Raw genomic sequence first — 19,500 nt, 5'->3', positions numbered from 1 at the left:
TCTCCTTCATTTTTTCACCTTCATTCGTCAGCAGAAGAGGAAAGACTGAGGGGGAGAAGGAGATCCGGAGGGGAAGAAGCGGCAGAGTGTTCAATAATTGCTCCTTTTTATTGAATCACATCTACCCTTTCGTCTTTGTCGCTTGGGTCACTTATTTCCAGCCCCCCTCCCTTCTCACAACCCACCACCACCATCGCCACCACCACCACCACCGGCAGATTATAATCAGGGCGGCGTCACCAACACGTACTCTTGCCCGTATCTCCTCACACCTTATGGTCATGGTTTTCGTTGTAATCTCCCGTAAAGGCTTCTGTGTCTAGGCACATGCTATTTCCTCTCACCCCCAGCACTCTCTCTCTCTCTCTCTCTCTCTCTCTCTCTCTCTCTCTCTCTCTCTCTCTCTCTCTCTCTCTCTCTCTCTCTCTCTCTCTCTCTCTCTCTCTCTCTCTCTCTCTCTCTCGCTCGCTCGCTCGCTCTCGCCAGATAGAAGAAACTATTGCAGGAGATATTTCTGGTCCCCCTGAGAGCTGGAAGTTTCTCGCCGGACCGTGAGCAAGTTGGGCAATATTCTTGTAACAACAAAAGTTCTCTGACTAGCAGTTATATCTCAGTATATCTGTGTGCCGGCGCGCTGGCAGCCGCTCCCCCTGCCCCTCCTCGCCCCATCCAGGTGTTATTTTGCCCGTCTGACTCATGGTGGCTGTCAGTTTAGTTTACGCAATTTGACTGATGCTATGCTTTACACTCACACACGCAGGACCATATTTAGAGTCACTTCTGCGCCGCTCCTCCATTACTTTCAAAAAGCTCCAGTTGAAGTTGCACTGTTGATTTTTAAGAGTATTTTTTTACGGTTCTAGTGACAAGATTACATTATTACTAGGAGAAAACTTAAGAACCCCGCTAATTGTCTTTGTGGCCTTTGGAAACAGCCGTAGTGAGACAGCAAGTTATTTCTGAATGCGAGTCATATATTTTCACACACACACACACACACACACACACACACACACACACACACACACAGGTAAGCGGAAACTCAGGTAAATCGACACACTAGGAAATTCACGGATATACAGGTGGGCAGCGGCACAGAAAGGTCGTTGCTGCTTATTTCATGTGCGGTGAGTCTGTGTTATGTGTCCTCAGTGTTCATCCCTGTGTTGTGTGTCCTCAGTGTTCATCCCTGTGTTATGTGTCCTCAGTGTTCATCCCTGTGTTGTGTGTCCTCAGTGTTCATCCCTGTGTTGTGTGTCCTCAGTGTTCATCCCTGTGTATTCCCTCCTCCTTTACACCTCAGCCCTTCCTTTCCCTTTCTTTCCTCTTGTCAACCACACCTAACCTCTCCTTCCTTAACCATGCTTTCATACCACCCTTCCATATCTTCCCTCTACACCACCACCTTCACAGTTTCACCGTGTCTCTTAAGCTTCCCTATACATCTATTCTCTAAGCTTACCCTTCCATCTCCTAAGCTTCCCTCTACACCTGCTCTTCATAGCTTCACCCTGTCGCTTCCTCCCCACGGCTACACCACTGAAGCATCACCATTCCCCAGCCACACTCACGCTCCCCTGCTCCTTCCCACAGGTCTTCCCCAGCTCCCCAGGCAGCTCACGCCACGCTTCACACCTCTCCCTGCGCCTCACAGCACCACACGGGCCGCCCCGACCAACAAGTTCCCTGAAATGTAGGAATGTTAGTAACTTCAGCTGTGAAATTGAACTTAAGTTTAATTGACTCGCTGGTGCTTCGTTGTTCAGCGGTAATTATCTTCGGGTTTTGAAAGGCCGCGGGGCAGGAGCGCAAGCCTTTAGTTTTTCTTTATGCTATATTCCCATTACTTTACCTTCCCCCTCCTCCGCCTCCTCCGCGCGCTGGAACGAAAGGGAAAAGATTATGTTCGAGAAAGATCCCTATTCCACAGAAGCTTTTTTTTTTTTTTTATTTCTCCAGGAGGTAGTGCAGAACCAGGTGGTAAACATTTAAGGAGTAATAAATGGAGAATAACTGGTGTCTGTGATGATGAGTATAGTAAAGAAAATGGATGTAAGAAAAAGAAAACAGGTAAATGAACCAGTGTTTTCCATAGAATAACAAGAAACAGGAAGTAAATGCCAGGATTACGTGAGTGAGGATTAATTGATGTCAGTGTCTGTAACAAAACTAATAATTTGTGATATGTCTTAAATATGATAGATAGATAGGTAAGGTCGTGAGAGAGAGAGAGAGAGAGAGAGAGAGAGAGAGAGAGAGAGAGAGAGAGAGAGAGAGAGAGAGAGAGAGAGAGAGAGAGAGAATGGAAGTGGGAAGAAAGGAAAAGGAACGACGTAAGAGAAAAACAGAAACCAAATAAGAGAGAGAGAGAGAGAGAGAGAGAGAGAGAGAGAGAGAGAGAGAGAGAGAGAGAGAGAGAGAGAGAGAGAGACGAGCTGAGGGAGGTAAAGTCATGGCAACGCACCAGCTCCCAAGAAGTCCGTCCCGCATACAAATTCGGGAAGGGGGAGGCAAAAGTTCCAAAGAGTCATTAGGTTTATGGTGGAAAGTAGCAGTTACCGGGCCGACTGAATGTTTTCCCCCTTACATGTATCTTAACTTTCGGCTCCTTTACTCAGGCCTTGTGATAACCTTGGCGCTTAGTTAGGGTTATGAGGAATATTATTATTATTTTTATGTGCCCGTGTGTTTACCTTGTGTCATACTGGGCTCTTATTAATTGGAAATGTCAATATTTCTTTTCATGGTCGTTTTGAGGGAAAGCTTGATTAATTTTTCATCCTAAATGCTATAGAAAGTTACTCTTTGTGGTCTTTTTGAGAGTATATACATTTGTTGAGTATGTTTTTTAGTGTGTGTAAGGGGAGGGGAGTAAATGTTGAAGGAAAACGCTGCTTGGGTCTCTCCCAGCCATCCATCAGGAGCAAGACGCCTCGGAGTTCTTGGATTAATTGCCGTGATTACATTGTTAGGTATTATAGCGCTACTTTCCTCAACTTGATAATTGCTTGCCTTGGAAGGAGACACGTGCTGCGCTCCCGTTTTCTTCAAAAGTTCCAACCGTTAATTTTACTTCTTTTCTGGTGTCCGAGTTTCGTAAGTAAGAGTTACCTGACGTGGCCTTCGTTTTCTTCGCACCTGTAGGAAGAAAACATCGAGATTTACCGTTTTCTTCTCGTCTTTCGTCCCTCAAACTTTCTTCTCCATCTTCTCCTCTTCCTCATAATTGCCACTGCAACGAGGTGGGGTCTCAACTCTCATGCATCGTTACGAGTCGGTCTTGTGGTATTTTTTCAATCCTGCTTTTTCTTGTCCCCGAGTCACCCTCCCTCGTACGTCATAAAAACGGTTGGGAGTGAGTTGAATCTTCTATCTTCAGTGGGAGTCTTTACTATCGCTCAGCCGCTCGAGTAACCAAAGAACGAACTCTCACGCCACTTCCAGGGTGACGTCCCTTGCAGGCGTGGGGTCGACTTATCTCTCGGCTGAAAAACAACTCCGTCTCTTCAGCATGTTCGCTCCTGCGCCCCTTGTCTCCCCTCCCGAGCATGTCCAGACCCAGCTCCCTTCCTTTCCTACAGTTCCATGTCAGGTCGTCCCATTTCGATTGATTGCCCCTCCTTTCTGTTTATCTTACCATTCCAACACGTCCATATCATCAATCTCTCCATTATGTCTTATCTTGTCGCTTTCTGATCATTCCTCCTCCTACTGTCTTCTCGTCCCGCCCCGTCCCATATCACATGCCTCAGGCCCGTTATGTTCTGTTCTCCTACAATCATTCTTGGTTATTTTGCTTCTTCCCCACCTGATTCGACCCCTCTTACCGTCCCTGTCCTTGAAATGTTACGTCACGCCCCACTCCATCACGTCATACAATCCTATTAACTAAGGTCCGGACCTATACAAAAAATTGAATTTTTCCTATTAAAAATTTTCCTCAAAGATAATAAATAATTAAATCATGAATAGTGGAAGAAATAATATTGATATAAAAACCGTATATCAATCGAAAAAGCGTGTTCTTTGTAAGTTTCTTCATTTTTATTTTAGGTGAAATATGATTATTATCTATGCCGCACTCCTATGAACTCTAAATAATATATATATATATATATATATATATATATATATATATATATATATATATATATATATATATATATATATATATATATATATATATATATATATATATATATATATATATATATATATATATATATATATATATATATATATATATATATATATATATATATATATATATATATATATATATATATATATATATATATATATATATATATATATACGAGGTGTGTCATTAAAGTTCCAGGACTGGTGCCACACAAGTTTTATTTCACATCCAGGCTACAAACTATAGGTTATCTCCTTCGAAGTAATCCCCCTGGCACCGCATGCACTTGTCCATCCTTCTCTGCCAGGCTTGCATGCACTGCTGGAAGGATTCTTGCGGGATGCTCCTCAGCTCCGTCGTCACGGCCTTTTTGATGTCGTCCGCATCATCAAAACGGGTCCCCTTCATGACCTCCTTGAGCTTGGGGAAGAGGAAGAAGTCGCACGGAGCGAGGTCAGGTGAGTAGGGCGGTTGCTCCAGCACGGCGATGTTCTTCTTGGCCAAGAACTCTCTGATGCTCAGGGCATTGTGAGCAGGCGCATTGTCGTGGTGAAGCAGCCACGAGTTGCCCTGCCACAACTCCCGCCTCTTCTCGCGCACTGCACGAAGCAGACGCCGCAGTACTTCTTTGTACACATGTTGGTTGACTGTCTGGCCCTGTGGCAAGAACTCGCAGTGGACGATGCCCCTCACATCGAAGAAAGCGATCAACATGACCTTGAAGCTGGACCTGGACTGCCTTGCTTTCTTCGGCCGTGGCGACGCCGGACTCTTCCATTGAAGGCTCTGGCGTTTGGTCTCCGGGTCGTACTCAAATACCCAGGACTCATCGCCGGTGATGACTCTCCTGAGCAAGTCTGGTTCAGTTTCCAGACGCTCGAGGATGTCCTGACACACCTGCATGCGTCGTCCCTTCTGGTCATCGTTCAGGAGTCTCGGCACCATCTTCGCACAGACTTTCCGCATGCCCAGATCTTCAGTGATAATCTTCCACACGCTGTTGTGGTTCATGCCAAGCTCATCTGCGATCTTTCGAACAGTCAACCGACGATCGTCACGCACCATCTGCTTGACACGCTCAACATTGGCCTCATTCCTGCTCGTTGAGGGTCTTCCACTCCTGGGGTCATCTTCCACGTCCTCCCGGCCCTCTTTGAACCTCTTGCACCACTCAAAAACACGTGAGCGTGACATTGTCTCATCCCCGTACACTTTTTGCAGCATACCCAGTGCTTCTGACGGCGTTTTCCCCAACTGCACCAAAAACTTCAAGTTTGTTCGCTGTTCAGCGCTCATTGTTAAACGACCTGCAACAGAGGACATGATTTTAAAAGCACGTAAGAAAAAGATTAGTGACTGTAGAGGGTTGGGAGCGCAGTTGTATACTCCAGAAGGATTACTTTGAAGGGGAAATATGGTGGTTTGTGGCTTGGGTTTGAAATTCATCTTTTAGGACACCAGTCCTGGAACTTTAATGACACACCTCGTATATATTTTTTTTTTATTATTATTATTTTTTTTTTTACATATAAATGTAATACTACGATTTTTCTTTCAGTAAAGAACATATCCAAATTATCAGAAAAAAACTCTAATTTAATTTTTTTCACTTTTTTTTTAAGTGATGTCAATACATTTTATTGATGTACGGGAAAGGTTCATTTTTCATTTCGTTTCTTTTTTTTTTTTTCCAGAGGTTTAATTTTCGTGTATAATTTTCTTTGGTGATATACAGAGTAATCGACACAGGAGTGGAATGTGTCACACTTTATCCACGTTGCTGGGCGGAATAGTGGCATTAGTTATTGTTGTTCGTTCATGCTGATGGTGGTGGTGGTGGTGGTGGTGGTGGTGCTGCTGCTGCTGCTGCTGGTAGCGGCGGTATTATTATTGCTATTGTTGTTGTTGTGGTTTCTGTTGTGATTATTTTGATCACTGGCCCTGCTACTGCTGCAGTTATTATTGCTGCTGCTGCTGCTCTAGTCTGATATACTTTTTTCGTGCTTTCGTTTGGACAGAATATATTATTGTCTTGTTGTTGATGTGGGAACTGTTCCAAAATTTGCGAGCCGAGCGAAAAATATCAAAATATCAAAGTTTAAAGAGAAAACCCGATTACAGCGCTGCAATTTTAATGACTACGAAGCGACGTGTCCTTCGCACTTCCTCCCATTCTTACTAACTCCAGCGTGAAGATACCCAGGGTCTCCTGCAGGACTCTTCATCCCGCCACTGTCGGGATGGCCAGCGAAGCGTTCTGCCGTGACCGTCGCCCGTCCATCCATTCATCCATTCATCCTTTCATCCATCCACCTCAAAGGCAATAGCAGCAGTCGCTCTTCCGCGGCGCGAAATTTATTGCTATTGTCGCAAACCGAGTGAAAATTGGAATAGCCATTAGTAAAATGACACTGAATGTTTCATGTGCTACCGTTTTATAGAGGCACTGGAAAAAATAGGTAAGCCGCGATGAATTTTGTTGAATGAAAAGACACGCAACCCGCCCACCGGGACCCGACGTCGCCAAATGCAGCACGAAATGTATGTGAGTGAAATGTTGCATGACCTTTCTCCCGTCACTCTTCCCCCTCCCCCCACCCCGTCTTTCCCCCTCTCTTTCATCCCTCCTCTACCTCCCCAACCATCCTTTCCTCCCTCCCTCCTCCACGTTTCTTCTTTCCCCTAACCGTCATCTCCTCTACCTCTTTCCTTCGTTTCCCTCCAAGGTCTTCGTTCTCCCTCCCTCCTTCCCTCCCTCCCTCCCTCCCTCCCTCCCTCCCTCGTGGAGTCTTGACGTCTCTCTTCTCATCCTCTCCTCCCTAAGTCGGGTAATGAGATGTCTTGGTTTTTCTTCATGAACTGCGCGTCCTTGACACTATTTGGTGAAAAAACTACCCGCCTCTACACAGTTCGGAAAATGCAAAAATGTGTATCTCAGTTTATTCGTTTCACTTCTCTCCTAGTGTCGTCAATGGAAGGCTTATTTGCTGTATCGGTTCGCCACACACACACACACACACACACACACACACACACACACACACACACACACACACACACACACACACACACACACACACACACAGAAATTAAGTGCAGTTTAAAAATTCCTGCAGAGGGAAATTGGCTCCCTTAAACTTTGGTGGGGGCGGGAAGAAATACGCCCACAACCTCATCACGCCCACCCATAACTCCCTTGCCACACCTCCTCCCGCCCTTGCTGCCACCCATTGAACCCACGACCCCCTCCCCAGCCTCCTACTCCACCCATTACTTGCCTCCCACTCGTTTCCCGTCCCCTTTCCTCACCATTATGCCTCTCCTCCCGCCCCCTCATCACCCATTACCCAACCCGTCCATCCCTCCCGCCCTCGCCCATCATCCCGCTTACATCATCACACCTACTTTCCTCCGAGTCATCTCTCTCCTATGACAAAGGAAACAGTTACCGGGGAGAGGGAAAAAAATAGTAGGTACTCTCCGAATATGTTCTTTGCAGACATATACAAGCTCGGCAAGGGACGAAATGGGGGTCCTTTTTTTTTCCCCCCTTTTTTTTTCCCCGTGTGTGTGATGGAGGAAAACGTTTCTGATAAATATACCTCATTTTAGGGGACAAGTTTGTAAAGTGACACCGAAGTTTTTTTTTTCTTTTTTTTCTTTTTTTTTCCATTTTTGTCTGTCTCTGGGTTTCCATTTAGGACTGTAATGGAAAGTGGAAACGCAACCCATAAGTAATACTAAAGTGAAGACCAAAGTGTTTTGTGGTAAAGTGCAGTGCTGTATGGAGAGAGAGAGAGAGAGAGAGAGAGAGAGAGAGAGAGAGAGAGAGAGAGAGAGAGAGAGAGAGAGAGAGAGAGAGAGAGAGAGACCGGCAAATACACACACACACACACACAGACAGACAGGGAGACAGGCAGACACAGACACACAATAGACAGAAAGGGAGGTAATGTGCCTGAGCTTCATAATACAAGTGGGTGTGTGGCAGGCTGGGGTTAAAAGCTGGGTGGTAGCGGTGAATGTTCTGAAATTAGCGCACCGGTTTGGCCCACTTGCGTTATGGCGTTGTGTATTTAAAACCACGGATTGCAAAACACTGTAATTGTCCGCAGCACATTTCTCTTTATTTCCTCCTTTTTTCCATGGTGATTTTTGGGAGTTTTTATTGTTTTAAACTTCATTTCCGTGTGTGTGTGTGTGTGTGTGTGTGTGTGTGTGTGTGAGTAAAAGACACCACGACACACACACACACACACTCTCTCTCTCTCTCTCTCTCTCTCTCTCTCTCTCTCTCTCTCTCTCTCTCTCTCTCTCTCTCTCTCTCTCTCTCTCTCTCTCTCTCTCTCTCTCTCCCTCGAGTGGAAAATTATAAAGATAAATTGATTAGATGAAAATGAAGACCAAACCGCCTCTTCTCAATCCGGGAAGACTTAAATACAAGGGCTGGAGGAAGAACGTGTGGGAAAGTTATTGGGAAACGGATAATAACGTGGAAAATAATATTAAACGTCGATTTTACGCAGAATATCCTATTAAAAAAATGTTGCAGGGGTCGCCACTATGGGGCCTGAGTAATAACCCCAAAATAATTGCTAATTGGTGGTCGGTCTGTTTCTTTTTTATTTTAAACCGTTTTGGAACATCCCGCCGTATCATTGATGGAGCAAAATATTACAAAAATTATCAGTTCAGTAAACGAATGGAATATTTAGTTTAACTGTACACTTTTTTTTATTTTATTTTATCAGTGCTATGTGATGAATTGTCAACATCCCTAATCACATGCATTTGTGTATTGGCGAACTCTGCCTACAGCAAGGTGGACTGCACACCAAACACTTTTATAATGATTCTAACCCGGACTTTTTTCCTCGTTTATTTTCGGCACTGATGCTGACAAGACTGGAAGTAGGGAGAAATCACGAAAAAAAAAAAAAAAAAAGGATTTGCCTCTGTTGTTGATCATTCATATAAGCATTTGTGACCATCTCATTACACAGTATTCTTTATGCACTTCTCGAACAGCAAGTTGCCTTTATGTTGTCATATTTTATTTTGTGACAGCTTTAGGGAACACGTTTGACAAGCCGCCAAAGATTGTTAGATGACACGTGTGGTCGCGTCCTGATGAGGTAAAATTTGTGCCCAGGAGGTGATTTAGATAACAAATTTCTCCTGCTTCTTGCCCCATTAGTTACATGAAACTCAGAGGTTCTCAGAGGCAGACTCACCAAGGCGTGTATTATTGGCGATATATCGCCCTTTACCTCCCGTAGACCCTACAGGTAAGCCCTAATCCTGGGTGCATAGGTAACTTTAGGGACAAGTACACCTGTGTTACACAAGCGTTGTATCTCATTAGAGTGTCGAGGTTAGCAAGTGGAAACAGACAGGTAACTCAGGTTTGGCTATTCCATTCTCTTGTAAGCTTTCGTGCTGTCAGTGGCTGGGACGCTGCTATCTCGTTAAGACTGAGGACACGGGACACTTCAGGAGATGCGGATGTCGCATTTGGTGGAATAAGAAACTCTCATAAGTGTTCGGCTTGCTTGCTTGCTTTCTTTTATAATTTTAAGTATTACGACGGACACGGAAGAAGACGGGGCGATAACAGTCACACGACGGACGCTGGATCTGCAGACCTGGACACCAGAATATTTAGATTCCTTAGAGAAGAGACATAAAGAGAGAGAGAGAGAGAGAGAGAGAGAGAGAGAGAGAGAGAGAGAGAGAGAGAGAGAGAGAGAGAGAGAGAGAGAGAGAGAGAGAGAGAGAGTTGACGCTATTTAAAGATTGACGGTTCCCGGTCTCTTGTATTCTTTTCTTGAAGGTTACTCGTGCTAACCTTTTGTTAACGCATTCCTAAACATTATAAGGTAAAGGTTATTGACTCTCCCTTCTTTCCTCTACCTCACACTAGACTAGGATGAGAGCGCAATTCATATTCTCTAAATAAAATGGACGGCGAAGCTATAAAATGTAATTCTATGTTCCTTATCACCAATTACACAGGAAGAGGCGTCACACGACACACTACGCGGTACACGCAGTCAAACTCCCCTCCTGCGCCTTCTTCAGCATATCGGGTCGTCCATCACCTCGTCAGCAGTATGGCGTGAGCTGTGTGAGGGGGGCAGGGGCAGGGGATGAAAGCGTGCACCGTAAACACATTATTGGCCTTGAAGTTACGGCGATGTTTTGAGAGGTTATTATACACTTGAGCCACACGCTGAGAACTTGGGTAATGAGTGTGATGGTGATGGTGGTGGTGGTTAGGTAGGTGGGTGGTAGCCAGGAGGAGGAAGTGGAGAAGCAGGATCCATATTTTTCCTTCTTTTCTTTAATTCTGCCTTCATTATGTAGTAGTAGTAGTAGTAGTAGTAGTAGTAGTAGTAGTAGTAGTAGTAGTAATAGAAGTAGCAGCAGCAGTAGTAGTTGTTGTAAGAATGGTGGTGGTGGTAATACAATGACAGTAGCAATAGGAACTGAAAACAACAACAACAACAACAACAACGACAACAACAACAAAGAAATCACTTAAAACTCCACACGTGACCGAATTCAGAAACCACTTTAATGCGACGGCGAAAAAAGAGACATTCCAAGGAGTCAGTGAGAGGAGGGGAGAGAGAGAGAGAGAGAGAGAGAGAGAGAGAGAGAGAGAGAGAGAGAGAGAGAGAGAGAGAGAGAGAGAGGGGGAATAATACCAGAAGGGGGGAGAGAAAGAAAACCTTGATAGTCGCGTCACGCCCAACTCGCTGTAAGGAGTGACGGAATGCATTCACAACCATATTACTGGCACTCGGCTCCCTGTCCATCACGCGAGGTTCTGCCGGGCTGAGGCATGAGTGGCGGAGGGGACTCGAAACAGTGCTAGACGCTTCTGTTTGGCCTGAACGATCACATCAGGAGAGCCTTGAGTAGCGAGGTGTTGCCAATAACTCGTCTATGCGATTTTCTTTGTACCGTGACACTTCAATCTCGAGCGATCTGTAGTTACCTGTCATTGTATTGCATGTTTTAATACCAGATGGAGCTGCGACGAGAGGTATTAGTGAATGAGGGTAGATCAGGTATACATCAAATGGTTCTTGGTGTTTTGGTTCGATTTACACATGAGTGGTGTGTTATTATGTGTTCTTAGACTGAGTTTTAAGTGTGTGTTAAAGTTCTGTCCTGTGCCAGCAACATGAATAAAGGAGTGTTGTAGTAGCACCGCCGCGATTAGTAATGCATCACTCTTTGTATCCTGGAATGTTTTATGATTGTAGCAACAGTTCTTGAGACTAAACGGACGCGGACGATCATGGAAGAATTTTTCGGTTTTCTTCCCTTGTCGCTAAAGAATGTAAGTGATTGAACGTTACCACTATACAGAGTAGAATGTGCATCGGCATTACAGACTACACTTGTTCTCATTGACTGTATGGGATTGATGGAAACACTCAGGTAGGTGTGTAAAGGTGATTATGTGGGGATTTATGCAATCTAAGAAAGTATTCATGTGGGAACCAGGCAACTCAGCAAAGAGGTGTGTAGTGTATACGAGTATGTGTTGCAAGTTTTGCGTGGCTCCTGTTCGGTCACTTGTATCGTCCTCACACAGGAAACACTTCTCACCTCTCTGCTAAGTTTGCCTGGTCCCTACACTCGTATTAAGATAGATACGAAGGTAAAGAATGCAGATTATTTCCAGATATTCAGGTATTTAGGGTTTAATTAATCACGTACATAATAAAGAAAAATATCATCGTACCTACACCCTCGAGAAAAAATATATGCGAAAAAAAATGAAAACAGCTTATAATCATTCTGTGTGTGGCCTCGCGGCCTCCCACTCGCGGCCTCCCACACCTTGCCGGCAGCTTGGTGTCAATCCGTTCATTGATCTTTCCGCCGACTCGCCTCCCACCGGACCGTTAATACCCAGAAAGCTGCCGAACATTTATTAGCCCCAGCCGGACACACTGCCGCTTCTATTGCCTTCGTGCTCCGGTAATACATTTGGCCTCGATGCTTCCTGTCCGGCAAATGTCCAGTAAACGACGCGGACCGTTATTGCTGGCGCGCTATCAGGGATAACAACACGCAGCCAACAGTTATTTCCAGCACTGTTACGTCGAGACTCGAGGCCCCGCCCGAGCCCCACTCCACGCAGTGCCCCCGGAGCAGACACCCCGCCCTGCTGTTCCTGGCCCCGGCCCTCCCTCCGCCAGGACAAAAGGAGCCGGAGCGGAAGACTAATTGTATATGGCCGAGTAAAATGTTAGTGAGTGTTTCTCGTCGTTTCGCAGCTAAATACAGTTTAGACTCAAAAGGGAGCGCTAGTGAAGACGAATACTTTCCAGCGTTGTACGTTTGAATGGTAAATAAATTAACCTTTCCTTTTTTCCGGCTTAGCATCCGTAGTGGAGCAGACGGAAGAGTCCGGTACTCGCTCCCTCTCTCTCCCTCGCTCGCACCCTCCCTCCCTTTCTCTCTTTCTCCGTCGTCGACAGGAAGGAGGGAAGGAGAGAGAGAGAGAGAGCAGGATGGAGAGGCGTGAGGGATGAGGGGGCCACATGAGGCTCAGCAAATAGGAGGGCGAGGGTTGTGTTTGGTCGGGCGCTGAGACTCCGAGGGCAGCTGTGCCTTCTCTTGGTCGCATGTCGAGGAAATGTGGAGCTGAAGGACCGCCAGGTAGGTGAGGGAAGCTTATTTATGGAGTGGGCGTCCCCAGGAAAGATACTGCGTTTGTGGACTAAAATTCAAGGAGAAAGGTGCATGGAGGAAGGGCTTAGGCAGAAGTGTATGGATAAATATAAATCCTCGGTAATTCTGTTGAGTTATCACAGTAAGCAAGATTCATTACGCGCTCTTACCGCCTTTTTCATCCTCTTAATGCCTCGCCGAGTCGCGCTTAGAACACAATTCCTTTTTCCTCGTCGGTGAAACAAACAGTAACGCCGCGCCGCCGCTCCGTGTTTGCAGGGAACAACTGTTTTCCTTTCACGGCCTCATTGTGCCGGCGCTGACTGATGATGTTGGACTAACCAGTGACCGAGGACCTGTAGTGTTCTTGCCAATCACACGCTCCAGTTTGTGATAACACGAAACAAACACGGCGGAGGGCAATTCGAACACGCCGTCTCCTCGCTCACTCTGTTCGCTCGGTTTCCTGGTAAAAAAATTTCCGATTACAAAGGGATGTGATGAATTCCTGAACCGTAAACTGCTTTCCCGGGCAGTTCTGTATTGCCCTTTATTCAAGAAATCATTGATGTTAACTGCTGGAGTACGGTAATGTGTTTTTTTTTTCTTCTTTAACTCGATCTTTCTTTGAGCACCACATCTATTAATAAATATTTAGCTCCCGGCCTATTGGAAGACGCCAGAATCCAGTGTTGAGGGAGGTGGAGCGCCGCACTTAGCTCTCCATTGTGATTCTCGGATTACTCGGCGTAAAAATGTAAGGACACTCTATTGCGGGGTTAGTGCACGGCTAATAACGTGCACTGATTGACACATTGGCATTGATTGACAGACTGGGAATACTTGAAATATTCTCTCTCTCTCTCTCTCTCTCTCTCTCTCTCTCTCTCTCTCTCTCTCTCTCTCTCTCTCTCTCTCTCTCTCTCTCTCTCTCTCTCTCTCTCTCTCTCTCTCTCTCTCTCTCTCTCTCTCTCTCTCTCTCTCTCTCTCTCTCTCTCTCTCTCTCTCTCTCTCTCTCTCTCTCTCTCTCTCTCTCTCTCTCTCTCTCTCTCTCTCTCTCTCTCTCTCTCTCTCTCTCTCTCTCTCTCTCTCTCTCTCTCTCTCTCTCTCTCTCTCTCTTTGCCCATGCCTGGGATTGAGGTATCAAATATCTTTTCGCTCTATCTACCTTCGCCACCCAAGCTCGCGGGAAATGAATTCTGTATCAATTATTCAGGGCGTCGAGCGCGGGGTCTGAGCCGAGGTGGAAAACAGTGAGTTGGCCACTGCATGGATGGGAATCGGAGCAGCCATTTCATTTTTTTCCGTGTCTTTTTTGTTACGCCTTTCCTCCTCCCTTGTTGCTTTGATCATATGCTGAGTTTGTCAAAGTAATACGTTGTGTAATTTGACCTCTGACCTTTGGCAGGTGTTTTCGTTGAATCGTTTTTATTTTCAGGGAATCTTTGGGTGATTTTTGCAGGGTTTGATTAAAAAGGGCGGGTGGTGTAGTTTGCGAGTCGCGTGGCCGCTGCCTCCCCTGTACAGACTGTCAGCAGGGGGACAGAAAACTCGCCCGTTCGATGTCAATAACTCGATGGGACGACCGATGGAGCATAGCACACTGCAGCACACACACACACACACACACACACACACACACACACACACACACACACACACACACACACACACACACACACACACACACACATACGAGACACAACACAAATCGTGACAAACACGTTTATATTATATAAATATACTTCTTTTTCCTAAACATACTTTTTTGCAATTTCTTGTAAACGCACTGTTATACTTTGGTGTTTTGTGTGTGTGTGTGTGTGTGTGTGTGTGTGTGTGTGTGTGTGTGTGTGTGTGTGTGTGTGTGTGTGTGTGTGTGTGCGTGCGCGCGTGTGCGTGTGTGCGTACGCATCCTTGTTTGTGCCTGTCTGTCTACACGTCTATATGATAGGGAGGGTGGATGGATGGATGCATGTGTGTGCGTGTTCGCGAGCGTGCTGTAGATCGTCCCTCCGGCAGGAGTGTCTCGTTTCTCTTGGACTCACCGTGTTTGATATCGTTTATTTGACATTTGTATTCTCGCCTCCCAAACTCCAGTCATGCGGCGCTTAACGAAGACCGCCACGTCCACAGCAAATGAAGTGGCGCTGAGGAGCTGAGGTGGTGGTGGTGGTGGTGGTGGTGGTGGTGGTGAAAGATAAACAACCCAATTATTTCCTTGACTCCAGTAACACCATCCCTCTCTGTTTTCACTGGTGGTTATGTTCACGTATTCTAGGTTATTCTGTCGCCCTCTGGTGTTCTAATAAGTGTTTACCTGAGAATTATGTCTCACAGGACACCTCGCCGCAGTGCTATCCTCCGTATCACCAGGCTTTGAACATGCGAAGGATAAAAGGAACAGCAGCACAAGGGAGACTATTTCAGCTCTTGTGCATCTGTAAATGTAAGTTCACAACCTATAGTAAACTATGAGAAATATACTTACGTTCTTTAAACTTACTGTATGAACAGTCAGTTGACCTTAAAATCGCATCAGGGTTACAAATATTTAAACATCATGAAATTCTGACACGCTGGTATGGTATGTGGAATGATCGTTCGTGGACCTTCATTAAAGTTCATCATTCATCACCAGGTGTCGACAGTAATGCCATGTGTGAAAGTGACCATTGTACATTTCCTTTTGTGTTTTCCCAGGAACATTGAACTGTTGATGGTAGTTTGCTGTTAAATGCATTACCTACCGAAATTTGCTGCCATTAATTATTGGCATAATACAGTATATTATAAAGTCAGTTAATGGAGATATTGACTAAGTCCCTAAAGTGCTGCCGCAAAATGCCACGAAATATTATTGTCACGAGGGGAAAATGCATGCAGTCTGTAAATATTTCGGTTCCTGCTGAATGGAATGTATTGTCCACCCTCTGAGTGGCAGTAAACACCAGCTGCTGTAATCGAACTTCAGTATTTAGACTGAGACTGACGGAAAGACTGTCTAAAGCGGACAGAGTGAAGGTAACGGACTGACAGACTGACTGAAGGATTTACTGACTGACTGACTGACTGACTGACTGAAACTGACTTGTAAACAGAAACGCAACGGCTGTTTGAAATTTCTGGCTGAAAGAAACACACACACACACACACACACACACACACACACACACACACACACACACACACACACACACACACACACACACACACACACACACACACACACACACACACACACACACACACACACACACACACACACAGAGAGAGAGAGAGAGAGAGAGAGAGAGAGAGAGAGAGAGAGAGAGAGAGAGAGAGAGAGAGAGAGAGAGAGAGAGAGAGAGAGAGAGAGAGAGAGAGAGAGAGAGAGAGAGAGAGAGAATATATGAGTGAGTCAGCAGATTGGCAAGTTAGGATTTGTATTAATAATGCCGTCAATATTTCAGTCTCCCTGTGACTCTGCTTCACTGGTGCTTATAAGGTTCCAGTACGCTTAGTCTGTAATCCCACAAGACTACCAATGTTTTCTCGGCGGGAGTCTGTGTCTGGAGTGTGTGGGTCCCTTCAATGAACCTCCCTATCCCGTCCAGCAGTCGTGGCCAATGCTTGAAGACTCAGCGCGGGTCTACCTTCCCTTTGCTCATATTCTGAATTGCACTCAGTACTATTTCAGATGATGTTGAAAAAAACAAAAACAAAGGGCGAGATGGAGATATAGAAAGGTTGAGTGGAAATAAAAGCTTCGAGGACTGGAGATGTCAAGAAGGGTGATAGATCGTACTGAAACATCGCAGAAAATTATGACAATTCAAGGCAGTCATTGATACTCGTACTTGAAAATGGTGAACTCCTTTTTTCAGCGTCCTGTTGCGTCCTTTTAGTCTGCGTTGTGCCTCCACTGATTTGGGGAATTTCTAGGTTAATCTCTGACGTTTATTACGAGAGATAGAAGAATATAAGCCTGGCATACGTTTCACTGGCATCCGTAAGTGACTCCAGCAGCTCCTTCCACAAATGCAGCTGCTCATCACTCACCACCATGACGCTCGCAGCCCACAAAGCTTCATGACACAACGGTGAAATGTTAAAGCAGTACTGTTGCCGGAGGGAGAAATACATGACCGTGTTTGTCCCTTTAACACCTTGGGGCGTCTACAACTGTGACTTCCTTAAAGCGGTGTGATCGATGCCCCAAACCCTCGCCGGCAAGAGGACCTTTCACTGGCTGGAGGGAGTAGCAGCTGCGGGGCCTGATGGAAGGTGTTGTGGATCCCAAAAGTGTATTCAGAAGCCGCTAAATTCACTCGCTGAATGACTGTTCGCCTTTACTTTTGAATATTTAGAATAGAGGCAGGGAGAGAGAGAAAAAAATTGACATCCTGTACTTCGGGGTGAAATATTTATTCTAGTAAATGTCACTGCCGCTGCCTCGGAGTGTGCAGGACCAGATGCAAATGGCAAGCAAACAATCCTACTAGAATTCACTATATGGCACACCGTATTGAAAAATGTTACAAATATTAAATCTTTCATTGGAGTGCAAAATGTTCAGCATTTGTTGCGTATCTTTTATATGGCCGTGTACTGTACTTGGAAATCAAGTCTTAATGGAAAAATGGAAAAACATGCATTTTTTCCTCCTTCGTCACTCGTCAACGTGTAACTTTTCTGCAATACAACAATTTTCAACAAATTTTCAGCAAGGGTCGAGGTGACACACGACTTGGGAAATCTTTCTAAATATGGCGCTGCCTTTTGTCCACCACTCTTTCTGTTTCCACATATTTTGGCTTTTCCTTCGTGTCCTCTGCATCTTTTCCTGGAAATATTCGCCGTCTTTTACAGCACCGAGCCTTCAACACGTGTATTGTCAATGAAACGTGTGTACTCTTGATGCTCTTTCTACTTTCGAGTTCAAGAGATGCGTAATGCGACGTTTAAGTTAACATTACAGCAGCAGAGAATGAGAATATGATCATGTGTTTTATTTATTACTCGCAAAGGAACCATGACTCTCGAACAGGTTAATTTACTACATTGAAGGTCGTAAGACTTCTGAGGCACTACAACCTTGCCAGTGTGTGAATAGAAGGGTAGGCAGCATATAAGATCATACGAATCTCCTCTCTTGCTTTTCGTCACCAATCACCACTCCAAGTATCTCACGACCAATCCACCCACTTTCGTGTAATCCAGCACTCTGTTCACTGATCCACTACTTACTACCATCCTGCCAATCACTCAACGTCCTCTGCCATCCCAGCAACCCTTATCACTCACACAAATAACATAACATTTATCCATGTCTCTTATATTACGCCAGCATCCACTGACCACATCCGCCCTCCACATCACCTCCACGTTCCTCTTACGCCGCCCACCAGCCCACGCACCCTCCAGCCCACGTACTGACTTCAGTTTGTGTCATATTTGTGCGTTCAAACAATAATTGACTGTATATATCGCTGCATGGCCAGTCCGCGATGGTCCGGTCAGTTGTGGCAAAAGCTAACGTTTTTTAATTGGATGGAAGTAAAATGCAATTTGGAAATAATATGAAGTTTATGGAATTATATGGAAACAATTAGCAAAACTTGGAATAGAATAATTTTAAGTGAATTTTTTGGCCTAGATTAATAAACTGGTATTATTGTTACTAATACCAGAACTACCATAATACGATTATAACCATCATTATTACCATTGCCACCACCACCATCACCACTGTCCTTACCGTCAGCACCACCACCATTGTCCTCACCACCACCACCACCACCACCACCACGACCACTACCACCAGCACCACCACTGTCCTCACCACCACCACCATCACCGCCGCCGCCACCACCTAACCAGAATTACGAGCCTGAGTCTTTGATGTGCCGTCATGAGATAAATGAAATAAGGAAAAAAATATCCCATTGATCCCGTCACTGAAAATAAGAATAAAACGAATATAAAATCGTAGCAGTATTGATTTCCCGTCCAAAACTCTCCCGACTTGATAAAATAAAATAATGTCAGACGGCCATCTAATAAAATGATAATGAAAATGCCAAAGAATATATAAAAAGTCATGGCGGGGAAAAAGTAAAACGTTAAGAAATTGAGGAGCTGCACGATCGGTGGGCGTCCTTTGAAGTAATATTGCACGTTAAAAGGTGCAGATTAATAGATATTAAGCTCAGAATGTCTTCCTAAAAAAGGCGATGAGACATGTTACAGCCCGACGCACATGTTATGAAAAGAAATGCACTAAAATATTCTGCATTAAAGCTTGTGACGATACGAAGCCTGCACTGATTACACACACAAAAAAGTGAGAATGTGCATTTTGATTCTGTGTAGTCTCCATATTATTTTTTCTTACTGTTGAGATTGTTTTTTTTTTTTCCTTTTTAGCGTGATTTTTTTTTTTTTTTTATAACAAGAGGAAGCGAGGGTGAGAAACACGGATATTCTTCAGCTCTGATATTCGTCTTCGGCTGTGTTCCTTCCTCGTCCACCTCGTCTTTCGTGAGTTCTTCCTCCACTGCTCTACATCAATGCATTAATCCATAAGAAAACTATTGAAAAAAACAAAAAAAGTGTTCAGAGCTGGTTAAAGAAAAATGATGAAAGTTAGATAGTACGTTCAGAAAGAAAAACGACACACACAC

General features: G+C 44.9%; 1 protein-coding gene across 10 annotated transcripts in view; it reads left to right on the top strand.

The window, feature by feature from the left end:
- The window catches only part of LOC135112632 (uncharacterized), a 93,436-nt gene that overhangs the window by 14,712 nt on the left and 59,224 nt on the right, over positions 1 to 19,500 (top strand). For 8 of the 10 annotated variants that reach the window (XM_064027204.1, XM_064027206.1, XM_064027205.1 and 5 more), the window contains exon 3: positions 1,594 to 1,701. The exons of the other annotated variants lie outside the window; for them this stretch is intronic. In XM_064027204.1, coding sequence (XP_063883274.1) covers positions 1,594 to 1,701 — 108 coding nt within the window. The remainder of the gene's footprint in view (positions 1 to 1,593; positions 1,702 to 19,500) is intronic. 10 annotated transcript variants of the gene reach the window in all.

Source organism: Scylla paramamosain, chromosome 24 (genome assembly GCF_035594125.1).
Source record: "Scylla paramamosain isolate STU-SP2022 chromosome 24, ASM3559412v1, whole genome shotgun sequence".
Lineage (NCBI taxonomy): Eukaryota > Metazoa > Arthropoda > Malacostraca > Decapoda > Portunidae > Scylla > Scylla paramamosain.
Note: the sequence above shows the minus strand (reverse complement) of the source record. Positions and strands in the feature narration are given on the sequence as shown.